At 35.2% G+C, this 14,091-nt stretch overlaps 1 protein-coding gene across 1 annotated transcript in view; it reads left to right on the forward strand.

Annotated features, from left to right (window-relative positions):
- Positions 1-14,091, forward strand: part of elgi (E3 ubiquitin-protein ligase NRDP1 elgi) — a 177,894-nt gene that overhangs the window by 87,863 nt on the left and 75,940 nt on the right. The window contains exon 4 of the mRNA XM_090414102.1: positions 4,162-4,272. Coding sequence (XP_090270228.1) covers positions 4,162-4,272 — 111 coding nt within the window. The remainder of the gene's footprint in view (positions 1-4,161; positions 4,273-14,091) is intronic.

Below are 14,091 nucleotides of genomic sequence, written 5' to 3' on the forward strand. Positions count from 1 at the left end.
TTTCAAACTCCATTCTTAAACCGTCAAAGTTGTTAGAACATTTCTACAATCAGCACAGTGGTAAAGCTACAAGACATACACTTAACATCTTGAAATCTAAGAAGGCATGATTCGATAGCAGTGATACCATTACAAAATTTGACTCTGTGGTAGTTCAGAAGCCTTTGCTAGAAGCTTCTTATCAAGTGGCATATTTGTGTGTAAAGAAAAAACCTCGTACAATAGCTGAAGAATTAGTGAAACATGTGCATTGGAAATTGCGAAAATTGTATTAGGTTCTGAAGCAGATAAAAAATTCAGCAGATTCCATTATCAAACGATGTGATTCGATCATGCATTCAAGACATCAGTCAGGATATTTTACTGCAAGTAGTACAAGATATTAAAATCAGTCCTCTGAAAGTGTGTATTCAATTGGATGAGTCAACTGACGTTGATAATTGCAGTGAGTTATTAGTATTTGTGCGATACATAAAGGAAAAGGAAATTTTGGAAGAATTTTTATTTTGTGATCAACTGAAACTAATGGCAAAAGGAATTGATGTTTTTAATCACATTGAAAGCTTTTTCTTGAAACATCAAATACCAATGGATGTGATTAGCTCAATATGTACTGATGGTGCACCTGCGATGTTAGACAATAATTCTGTTTTTTTTGCCTATATCAAAAATGAAGTACTGCAAGTTACAATAACACATTGCATGTTGCATTGCCATGCACTTGCATCAAAAACTTTGCCAGAGAACTTAAAAAAATATTTAACTACAGCAGTAAACATTAAATTATTCAAAAGAAAGATTCCGGTATTGCGACCACATGTTTATTAAGATAAATAAACATAAACAAACCTGACAAGTGTCGTGTCGGGTTTGGATGGATAGAGATTACAATATTTCCAGCACAGAAAAAAAGAGAAATGAAGAATTACATTATTTAACACAGATCCTCAAAAAAAATGGTTTTGAACCTAAGATAATCAAGAAAATCCTCAACACACCCTCCTACAAGCATCTCACAAAAGCAAGATTTCAAGAACGCAATCACGTTACCATTCATCAAAAATGTTACAGACAAATTGGCCAAATTACTAAGCAAACATAACATTAAATTTGCTTTTCTTCCACTAGAAAAAATATCAAGATTTCTACAATCCCCCAAATCTCCACATCATCCTTTAAAAAAACCAGGTGCATATAAAGTTCATTGTTTCTGTGGCATCTGCTACGTAGGCCAGACGAGAAGATCAGGGGAAATTCGTATGAACGAACACCAAAAAGACGTGCAAAAAAGGAGAGAACACAAATCAGGCCTAGCATCCCACCCAACTTTCACCAGCCATAATGCACTCTGGCATAAAACAAACATGTCCTATATAAAAAAAAAACTGTTTCACAAGGAAATTTAAAGAAGCTGCCTAAATTAAAAGGCCTAAGTTCGATTCTCGGCATGATTGGGAGGAATCTTTATATGGACTTTTTCAATTGAAGGTGAGTTAGCTGATTTCATACGGAGGTAGCAGGGTTTTCCTCCCGGAAACTTGGATTTTTCATCCCGCATATTGGCCCTTCAGAACACATGCAATTTACAGACAAAAAATACTAGCTGTGGTGGTGGTGGTGGTTGTGGGCGGTAGATGGCGTTGATGTAGGTGATTGGTAGTTTATTGGTAGTTGATGTAGGTGATTGATAGAGAGGTTCTGTGTAGTAGTCGAGACGGACAGTTGTACAGTGGGTGTCCTCCCGCGATGAATCTTCGGACTCCTTGGAGGTGTCACGAATAATAATAATCATTTCAACGCAGTGCAACAAAAACCAGGGCCTAATTCTACACCAAGTTTGGTCATCATTGATAAAAAATATACCTAAGTCAGACCTTGGACAGTGTGAACGTGACAACATCCAGCATTGTTCAAACTTAGCATGCACGATTCTGTATTCGAATTTTTTAATTTAATGAACAGTTAGATTGCCATAACATCATAGAATGGACTATTTTGAGTAATTTCTCATTTCTTGTGTTTAAACTTTTAGTTACCTTTAACCCCTGAAGATGTAAATCGAACGACATACGAAACTTGTCGGGTTTGTTTATTTTTATTTATCTTAATAAACGTGGTCGCAATACCGGAATCTTTCCTTTGAACTGCTAATCCATAGAAACCTACAAATAGTAAGTTATGTTCGAGGACAGGTGCTTAATCATCGTATCTTTCGTTTACAAAGAAATCGGTGCTAACCATAGTGTGCTTCTTCATCACACTGACATAACATGGCTCTCCAAGGGATGTGTGCTTAGCAGGGTTTTTGAAATGTGCAACGAGATTATTCAGTTTCTTACTAACCAGAATTGTAATTTAGTTCAAGACTTTGAAAGAAGAGATGCAGTAATTCGATTGGCCTACTTAGCAGATATTTTCACTCACCTAAATGAATTAAATATATCAATGCAAGGGTATGGTAAGAACATAATAACATTTAGTGAAAAATTATTTGCTTTTATTGAAAAACTAAAAATTTGGATACGTTGAGTTGAAAATAGTAATTTTGCAAACTTTCCCTTGCTTGATGAAATTGTTCTGGAAAATGAAAAAAATCACAATTTTACCTGAAATTATAATACATTTGCAACAATTGATTGATTCTTTTCATGGATATTGGCAAAGGGCAGAGATGGATACTGGATCCATTTCGTTTTGACCTTAATTCTATAAACGACGGTAATTTAATAAATGATGATCTTATTGAAATGCGAGCCAGTGCACGTATTCAAATGGAATTCGAAAAATTGGATTTAGAACAATTCTGGTCTACTCAGTTAGAACCATTTCCATTACTGGTGAAGGCAGCATTGCAGACACTTCTACCATTTGCTACTACCTATCTTTGTGAAATGGGATTTTCATCACTTTTGCAATAAAAACAAAATCCTGAAATTGCTTAAATGCAAGTGATGATATGCATGTATCCATTTCGAAAAAGGAACCTTGCTTTCAAAATATTATTACAAAAAAGCAACAACAAATTAGTCACTAAAAATTGATAAGTTATTTTGATTTTATGTTGATACATATATGTATATGTATTTTTCAGTAAATTGTTTTGCAATAAATTTTCTTTTTAACAAATAAATTTTATTTTCTAACAAATAAAAAACACATTTTTCAAGGGACTGCGAGAATGTAAATTGAAGTTCACTGTGGGCCAGTAAAAAGGTTAAGAACCACTGGTCTAAATACATTAAGATTCTAGTAAAAAGAACTTTAACAAGAGATTTAAAATAAATAAATTCATCATCATCATCATACGTATCAAGGATTTAGGCCTAGTATGGCCTGTTCCGGCCTTAGAAGTCATCGTTAAATCTCTTGTTAAAGTTCTTTTTACTAGAATCTTAATGTATTTAGACCAGTGGTTCTTACTGGCCCGCACCCCAATAAATAAATTATTAGTTAAAATAAATAAAAATTGAATTAATACTGCAACTTGTGAAAAACAACTATTTCCCATAAAAGGGAATTTAAGCCCATCATTTTAAATTAGATTTGGTCAATGCAACAAAGTTTCACTTTCTTTGTATAAGCATTCTAAGAGATTATTATTGTTATGGAGAATCATAATTTTCTTCCAAAAAATTCATTGTCTAGTGGTGAAGACATGTTTCACAAGTCCTGATTGTTCTGGTGCATGGAACTTAACATAGTCTAAATGTTCATCAAAACACATGGCTGCAGATCAACCTGTTTAGCCAAAATATGATGATCCGCACTAGCAAGGAATTTGATATGCTCCAAAGGCAGAAGCTTATCTTTAGCTGAGCCTGGAAAAATAGATATCTTATTGATGTGGCAGAAGAGCACTTGTAGGCCAACAGATCTAAGTAGTTTGGCTATACATTCAGAAACACCTTCAACCTAAGGAATAGTGACACAACGGATGCACAAAAAATTTTATGACAGTAAAATATTTACGTAAGTTCAATCCATCTTACATTCCAGTTCATCAAATTTTCTTCTTCTCCTCTAATACGAATTATGTAAACAAATTGCTATAATGCTTAACATATATTTTTATCTATAAATTACTTTTATAATATTTTAAAAGTTAACAAAAGATGTATTTAAAAAAAGAGCTTGTTCTTTAATTTCTTAAATTGTCTGTAGGAACACAACTGTGTTAAAGAATTGCGATTAATGGTTCAAAATCAACAACAGAAGTTAAATGAAATGCAGCTTCAGTTAAACGAACAAAGGCGAGAAATAAATTTACTCAAGGTGAGAACATTTTATGTTTGCTTTTGAGTTTGTTATACCATTTTGCACCAAGCAATAGTTAAAAAATAGTTTATGCAGCCTGTATACTACCTATAAACTGCCTTCTGTAAAGAAATCAGAATGAGATCTTTGAATGCACTTTCTCAAAGTTAAGTAGGAAAAGAAGGTTAATAAAAGAATTTTTTAATGTGACTCCCACCTATGAAAGGTTGTAAACCTATAGTACATTTGTGCAATGTGTGGATTAAGGATTTTTTTCTATTTTTTATTAATTTTACATATTTTTGTATATGTATTTATTTTTTACATAATCTGGAAATCCTGCACAAGATACCAAATATAGAACTTTTCATTCCATATTTTCTACATAAAGTTTCAGAAAAGGCATTATTATTATTGTTGTATGAGTTGGAGGTTGCCAGCAGGAAAAGAACCTGTTGATGTTTTTAACTGTTATGGAAATGCATAACAGAGTTTGAGAGGAATGGAAATAAAATAAATTATGTATATAATTGAATGTTCTTCCTCAAAATTAAGGGGGAAAGAAGATTAATAAAATAAATATAATGATTCAAACATTAAATAAAACACATTGCCATACAATTGCAGTTTTAAACTTTTTACGTTAATTCCATATTTTCCAAACAAAAAATTTTCATAAAAAATACACTAATATCATGTGTGAATTGGAGGTTGATAACAAACAAGAAAAGAACCAGTTTAATGTTCTGAAACAAATGCAGTAGAGGAGTGAAAGGAGAGGAAAATTTTTTGCTTTCATATTTTCCCTTCTAAGCCTGTTTTTATAAGTTGAGAGTAAGTGGGAAAAAAATTGGCCAAGTTTGGCTGGATGATACCCGTGAAAGTATCTGTAGAAAAATGCATAATCAAAAACAAATAATCTATGTTGATAAAGATTTAGTAAAACCATCATGCATCAGTGAACATTATTTGAATTCAAGCAAAGTTTATATAAAGGTTTAATATGAAATAGATAGTGAAACATAAAATGTGTAAAGAACCATGCACCTTAATTAATCATCCAGACAAGCACTGGTAACCAGGGTGCAGATTCTAAGTCAGAACATTTAATAGCATTATATGTTAAAGAGAATGGAGAGAGTTAGTGAATGATGAATTAGTGCAGTCTGATTTCTTTCTTCTGTATTGTATTGAGAATTTTTCACTTCTTAAGGGCACCATCCTAAACGGAAGAATAGTACACCCTCTGTCCAAAAAAGAAACCGAACTTTTCGAAAATAGAAGAAACTAGTGGCACCACCTGTTGTATCTTTTTGTTGTTGAAAACGGCAACCTTCATTAGTGTTGTGTCAATGTTTATGACATTCGTTTCATTAGAAGCTGAGTTATAGTGCCAAGAGTGACACTGCATTTTGACGAATGGTCAGTCGTCACGATATTCATGCCATATGTGATGAATTCTCGCAATCAATTGCTTCAAAAATTCAAGATAAAACTTACCATTGACCGTTTGGCCAGGTGGAACAAATTCTTTGTGGATAATGCCCTTGGAATCATAGAAACAAATCAGCATTGTCTTTACTTTCGACTTCCCCAAGCGACTTTTTTTCGTATGCCCCTCTTCTGGTGGTCTCCACTCAGCACCCTGGTGCTTTGTTTCGGGCTCATACTCAAAACATCACGTGTTTTGTCACCAGTGACAATCTTTTCAAGGAAGTTTGAGTCCTTATGAGCGGTTTTAATGAGGTCTTTGCAATGTTCAATTTGATACTTTTTTTGGTCGTTGGTCAACTTGTGGGGAACAAATCGCAAATTCAATTTACGAAGGCCCAAACTCGGTCAAAATAATGTGCACAGTTGACTTTGGAATCCCCAATTCATCTTTAATCAATCTTACGGACGATTTCGGGTTTTCTTTGGTGAAATCACGCACTTTTTGGATGTTAACTTCACTCAGAGAAATTAGTTGGAACACTAAATTAGCTGTATACAAGACTGTGTTCAAACCAGTTTTAATTATGGATCTGAGAGCTGGGTCAGAAGTAAAACACTTGACCAAAGACTAGAGACCGCAGATATGAGAGTCCTGAGAAAGATTAGAGGCGTGAACAGATGACATCAATGGCAATATCATATTAAAAACGAGGATATTAGGAAAGAACTTGACATTGTCAGCATCCAGGAATGCATTAGCAGAGCTAATCTCAGGTGGTATGGTCACTTAAATAGAATGAGAGAGGAAAGATTAACAAAACAAGTGTTCTCTGCCAGGTTGGCAGGAAAACGACCCAGAGGAAGACCAAGATATAGGTGGATTGATATGGTACAAAGTGCCTTAGACGATAGAAATATAAGATCTGATAATGTTGGAATCTTGACAAGTAACAGACTGATTTGGAGGAAAATTGTAGACAGGAAGTTGGTAATGATGTAATTTTTTCATGTAGTACTATCATTTCCTGTACACCCCTCGAGGGTACATGGCAGGAATTTGATGATGATGATGATGACTTCACTCAGTCCAGTTTTTGGATGGCCCGGCTTTTTGTCGTCCTCAAGCATCTCACGACCACTTTGAAATCGCTTAAACCACTCGTAAACTTGAGTATGGGATAAGTATTCATCACCATATGCTTTTTGAAGCATTTGATGCATTTTGGTAAAACTTTTACCAAGTTTAACACAAAAGTTAATCGCAGCTCTCTGTTTTGAAACTCATTTTCCGACCGTTTGTCAAAACACGCTGTCACTCTTGGCACTATAACTCGGCTTCTAATGAAACAAATGTCATAAACAGTTGACACAAAACTAAGGAAGGTTGCCAATTTCTACAACAAAAAGATACAACAAGTCACGCCACTAGTTTCTTCTATTTTTGAAAAGTTTGGTTTCTTTTTGGACAGAGGGTGTATTCAGTGGTTTGACAGACGTAAATATCTAAAGAGATAATAGTTGTTCAGAAGTAAAGTAATACCTGGATTGGAAGAGAACCTATTTCTTGGATGCTATGTTTGCAATATGTTTATGCCAAGAAAAATTGGAGGTCAGAGTTATCCCATGGAGGGAAATCTCTTGCATAGAGATTTGGAATGTTGTCAAAAGTAATAGTGAGAGAAAACAGACCCGGATGGGTTTTTTTCTAACATTGAAGTTAAAAATGACCTGAGCAATAGTTTATTATAACACATGGTTTGCTGTATTATTCTTCAGTAAAGTTGTCTGCACTGAGGAATGTTTGAAAATCAGTATTTAGAAGCAGGAAATTTTGTAATGACTTGATAAACAGTTCTATATTCTTAGCCAAGTAAATCTCAAAGTCTAGATGAGATAATGTTGTTTAAGAGAAAATAAATCCTTGACATGATATCCAGGATATGGAATAAATTATTTTCCTACTAAATTGAAACAACTTTTGAAGTTTAACTGGTTACTATAGTATCAGAAGATTATTAATCCAGTTTTCAAGTTATTGTTTATTAACAATAACAAATACTTGCTCTCAATTTTTTATATATCATCCACTCACACAAGAAGTCACAAAGCCTGTAACACAGTAGTAATATATGGATGCAAGTAGTTAACTCTAGCTCTTCAAGAAACATGATGTGTTTCTTGAAGAGCTAGAGGTCATAGTTTTTTGGGGAACAGTGAATAAGGCTGTTCCAAGAAAGAGGTAGATGGGATGAAAGAGCAGGAGGATAAAAACTAAGTTCTGTAAGTTAGAAAGTGAACTATGTCTTGATGCTGATCAGCAATTGCTTGTGTTTTTTAAAAATCAAGGTGAGAACGATGTCAATTAGTTCAGTGGAAAAATGCCCATGAAAATGCTTGTAGAAAAAGGCATGAAGCAGAAGCATAACATTGTGTGAAAATGATATTGAAGTGAGTCAGTGAGAGATCATCTGAATATCCCTCCCCCCCTCCAGGTAACATTAGCCACTTTTAGAGAAGTTATTGATTCACCATCTACAATATAAGGACATTATTTCTCATGAGCAGAACTCTAGAGAGGATTTAAATGTAATGGGAGAAAGATCTTTAATTAATATATAGAAAGAAGAGTGTGGACAAAAGCACAGATCTTTGGGTACCCTGGATTGAGAAAACTGGCCCAGTGGCAAAGGGTAGAAGTCTGGCCATAAGATGGTAATTTGGTAATTAGACCTGAAAGATAACCTGGAAATATCAGGAGTAACTCATGAGTTTCTCCAGACCTTTCTATAGCTTGTGTTCAAAGATTGATAAATGGTGGCTAGATGTGCAGTGGAGCGAGAATGGTAATTGATATTGGTGATTAATAATTAACTGGTGTGCCTCCAGTCCTTTGAATTAAGTGAAATATTAATAATCAAAATAGAAGTCAGTTGTGATGACCTGCATTGTTATATTGAGGTGAGAACAGTGGAGTGATAGTTTGCTGACTGGCTTTTATCTCTCTCTCTCTCTTTTTGAGATTGGCTGAATACAAAAATGGAAACAATTTGTTTCCATGCTCTCAAATAGATGACAGAGAAGAATGGTAGCTTGTACAGACATATGATAGGTTTAATTTCTGGTGGAAATTCTTGAGAATAGTTGGGGGTCCCATTTCAAATGAGAGACTTCTTGATATTAGGTTACAGCAGATGCTTGATATAGCAAACCTCTAGTGACCAGAGAAATAAATAGTTCATTATTATTACAAACAGAAAACAAAATAAACTAGATTTTTTGCCAACCTCCAGAACAAGCATGATTCAGAAAAAATTACTGCACTATTGATCATATATATGTAATAAGATAAATCATTGAAAAGACAAATGAATACCAAAAACCTTTAGGTCTGGCATTTATTGATTTTGAAAAAGCAAAAATCAAGGAATTCAAAAGACTTAGATTATATATACTTAGCCATATATATATATATATATATATATATATAAAAATTCAACTGCAGCTATAAAATCAGGAACAAATATGAAATTTCCTATAAAAATGGGAGTTTATCTCTCTGTCTAACTAAATTATTTATAGCAGCCCTAGAAGAAAATTTTTAAAAACCTGGACTGGAAAAATAGAGGAATTATGATAAATGGTAAGAACTAAATCACCTACAATTTGCTAATGACATTGTTATTTTAGGAAACTCTGCAAAAGAACTTCAACAAATGATCAGTGAATTGAATGTAGAAATTAAAAAGATAGGATTAACTATAAACAAAGACAAAACAAAAATAATGTATAATAACATCAAAAAAAAAAAATACAAATGGAATACCAGGAAATTGATATAGTAACCTCAGATGTTTATCTAGGACAAAAGATCATGGTAGAGGAGATTATGGAGAATAAATTATACTTAGAATTAAACTTGGTCAGATAGCCTTTGGAAAACATTGTGAAGCATTCAAAGGAAACATTCCAATCTGCCTTAAAAGAAAAATATTTGACAGTTGTATAGTTCCAGTCATGACATATGGAAGTGAAACATGGACTTTAACTAAATAATTGACCAACGAGTTGAGGATTACTCAGAGGAAATTGAAAAGATCATTGCTCGGTATTACCATTCTAGATAGAAAGCACAATACTTGAATCAGAGCTCATACTAGGGTGAGAGACATTATAGCAGCCATTAAAAGATGCAGATGACAATGAGCAGGTCATATTGCAAGAAGTAATTCTCAAAAATAGGCAAAGTTGATACCATCAGAATGGTGTCCCAGAGATGGAAAAAGAACTATAGGAAGACCAAATAGATGGTGGTGAGGATGAGATTAGAAAAATGGCTGGAATTCAGTAGCATAGAAAAGGTCAAGATAGAATTGAGTGAATGACTTTGAGGTAAGCTTTTGTCCATCAGTAGACAGAAAATGTGTGATGATGATGACAATGATAGCACATGATTTACTTCAGCGAATTTAAGGCATCCCCCCCCCCCCACACACACACATACTCCATTCCCAGGAAATAAATGCTGAAGAAGGTATTGATATTCAGCTTATTGTACTTATCTCACAAAAAGCTTTAGTAAGACTAATGGGATTATCAACATCCCCTTCCCTAGTGCCTTAATGATCTTTAATTTACTCTCCCACTGGCATGCATTGAAGAGTTGAAAGCATTCGTAGCCAGTAATATTTTAGACTTAATAACCATAACATGATCTCTTACTGAAGAGTGTTAAATTCAAGGAGAAAACTGTAGCTGAGGTCAATAAATTTGTAAAAGAAATGGCCAGAATTAGAACACTAATGGCAGAACTCAGGTTGCCAGAACCATGTAAAGCATGCAAAATGACAACACAAAAAAAGTACTAATGCAATCAGTAATGAGAGATGTGAAAGAAAGTATAGAACTAGAAGAGTGTGAAATTATAAAATTGAAAACAGTTAATTTAAATTTTGAAATCTACAATAGTTTAAATTACTGTCATACCTGAAATCTGTAGTGAACTAAATATGCGTAGTCTGTACCATTAAAATCAGAATCCAGTCAACTTTATAATTGGTCACCTCCAATTACAAAGAGGGAGGGAGGGTGATTGAACAGCTAGCCTACATTACTCAGCCTAATGTAGGCTAGCTGTTGAATTGTGAACACTGAAGTCACCAACAGTTATTCCATTTTTCGGTTTCAGTATTTAGTAACTTGAATTTTTAAAGTTTAAATAATCAGAGGTCAGAGTGGTTATAACGGTTTCAAAAGTTGTTTTGTACTCACCATATGGGATTTCAAATAGATTGAACCAAAAATAGGTTATTGTTAAGAGAAATCTCCAAGGACTCATCAAAGGAGGCCACACATCACTACACCAGCTAGTATACCTTTTCTTAAATTCATTCACACTACCTGTATTCATCACCTCCAATGACAGTCCATTCCAAGTATGCATCACTGTATGAGAGAAAAATTTAGCTCTCACCCCTTCTTGACTGCATTCATTCTCCCCTTCGTGTTGGGCACCTGTTCGTGGTGGAGGAGCTCCCAGTGATGGTACTGGTCCTTTTTTGTTCTTATTCTTGTACTGTACTTTTCTTCTACTATTATTTTCTCTATTTCTGAGTCTTTTTACTATCATGTCTTCCAGCCCACCATCAGTGAGATCCAATGTCTTGCTGCCATGTTTACCTTGTGGTGCGACCCATGGAGATCTTGAAAGGGGGGGGGGGTATCCTAGTAATCCTGCACTACTTTGATCTCTTCTTCAACAAGACAATCTTTCCTGGATGGCTCAGCCAGGAACAGTGAGCAATTTTCTTGCTTGCAAGGGTCAATGGTGTTGCAGTAAGTTTTCTTCCCCATGGTCTAGGGGCAGTGTCCAATGCTTACTATGGTATCAATCTGGGGTAGCAGTGGCATTTCATTCCTGAGCACAGTCATTGCTTGCCAGAGTGGGCATCCACGTGTAGTTGTGGGTGAAGAGCTCTAGTGCTGAATGAAACGCTTCCTGAGAATGAATAATTTTTCATCCTCTTATTTATCAAGAGCCATCAACAAGCCTTAACCATGTTCAGAAACCATAGAAACATCAACAGAAAACCGAAATAAGATACAAAAAACAGAGACTGCAACAAATCCACCAATTTTCTTAATTCTGCATTTAACAGGGAAACATCCACTTAGAAAAATGTCACTTTTCTTTATCCAGAAGGGTTGGCAGGATCTCCAAAATCTGTAAAGAAACTGCATTCAGGAGATATTCTTATTGAGGCAGCAACAGTGGCATAACCTGAAGAATATTTTGAGTGACATCTATCCTTGGTATCAGCCATAAGAATAATCTTTATACATAGGGATGGGCACCTGGTTTCCACTAGTAACATCATCCTTACCTTCAACACACCAAAACTACCAACATTATCAAAGCAGGTTATCTCAGGTGTCTAGTAAGGCTCTGTATCCCAAATCCTCTGCATTGTTTTAAATGGCAGAAATGTAGTCATTCTTAAACTGATACCATGGCTCTGTCATCTGTGCCTGATGTGGCAGTAAAAGGTCACGAAAATAAATAGCTAAGAGCAAAAACATTGCAATGCATCACCTATCAGGAGGCAAAGGGGCAGTATACCACAACAGTATCAGCTATCTCCTTAGAGTGAATCAAAGAGAAAACTCATTATGGACCCACTCCTGGGCCAAAAATGGTCCCATTACATAAAAAATCATCTTATTAAAAAAAGTAATGGAATGTGCATCATGGAGGATCAAAGACAAGTCTCCAGATCCTTTAATAGATGACTGTTTACAGATAGCATGAATACTTCTGCTCCCCAACAGGAAGAAGCTAAAACAATTAATATACCTATTGTCCTAGAATTTATCCAGTATGAAACATCTTAAATATTTTTCTTGATGAAGAAGAAATGATGGACACTGGTCATCCACAATTCTCTACAAAGAAAAATATTAAGGCTAATGAAATAAAGACAACTTAAAGAGAGTGTCTTATGCAAGCTGCAACAACTGTAATTTCTAAAGCATCTGGTCAGTTTCCACATTTCCCTAAGCCATTGTAGAATGATGATTGCACAGCAACCAGGGAAGCTCAGAAGAGAGCATGCTCTCAGAAGAGAGCATGCAGATCCCCATAACAACAAATCTTACTGCTTTTACATGTGCCCAATCCCAAGCAAAGCACATCCATCGTCAGAGCCAGAAGGAATCCTGGATCTAATATATATATCTTCTATAATTGAGGACTTATCTTCATTTCTTATCTTACAATCACACATTGAGACTTATCTTCTATAAGTCTCAATGATTGAGACTTTTAAACTGTTGAGAGGTGGTTACAGGGTTGACACTGGGGAGTTCTTTCACTTGGTTGAACAGCGGGAAGGAGTAATGACAAGAGGCCATCCCTGGAAGTTATGAAAGGAAACTGTGAGCAAGAGGGTGAGGAGTGGTTTCTTTGCGTGGAGGATGGTTGAACCGTGGAATGCATTGCCTGATGGAGTGGTGAGAGCGAGAACGGCCAATGAGTTTAAGGAGTGGTATGATAGATTTTGTGTTTCTTAGGGGGGACCTCCCCTCGATGAGTCTCGACAGACTTTATGTTCTTAGGAAGGACCTCCCACGATGAGTCTTTTGACTCCATGGAGGCCTGAATAATAATAATAACAAGATCAGAGCATCTGTAGCTCAGTTAGTATAGATGAATCCCTTTGGTCTGAAAGACCTGGGATTGATTCCCATCCATGACATGAGTAACTTTTATCTGGTCTCTTTCGACTAAACGTGAGTTAGTTGGTCTCATATGGAGGTAAAGGGTTTTTCCACCCAAAAACTGGTTTTTTGTCCCTGTGAACATACACAGACTTACAGTCACTTATACACCTACTTAATCCCACATTAGGTGGGGCTCAACCTTTGCCCCCCAATGGGATGGGAGAGAAAGACAAGAGAATCCCATATGAATAAATAAAATATAAGATCGATAACAGCAGAGAAGAATTTGGATAAAATTTGGAAAATTACGGCATATATACCATCCATCAGTTCTCTATCCTTGAACATGGTGGATGCACAATTGCTGACCCAGCTGCAATTGTCCAAAAATGCAAAGCAGAAAAACAACAATTTCTGTTTTCTTAAACAGTACTGAAGAATATAGAAGGCCATTTATATGAAAGAAGAAATGGAACTTGCTTTGCCTATATTACCCAACTTCTGTTGAACCAGATAACATTCATTATGAGATAATAAAACATGTATTGCTGCCATGGGACATGGCAACAATAGATGGGACAGAATTTTTTGTGAGAATGGATTTCAAGATAACTGGCAAAATATTACCATTATTTTATTGCCTTTCCAAATCCAGGAAAGGAATCAAAATCCCCAATAAACCATCGG

This window comes from Typopeltis vanoorti, chromosome 2 (assembly GCF_054136105.1).
Source record: "Typopeltis vanoorti isolate ZY-2024b chromosome 2, IOZ_Tvanoo_1.0, whole genome shotgun sequence".
Taxonomy (NCBI): Eukaryota; Metazoa; Arthropoda; class Arachnida; order Uropygi; family Thelyphonidae; genus Typopeltis; species Typopeltis vanoorti.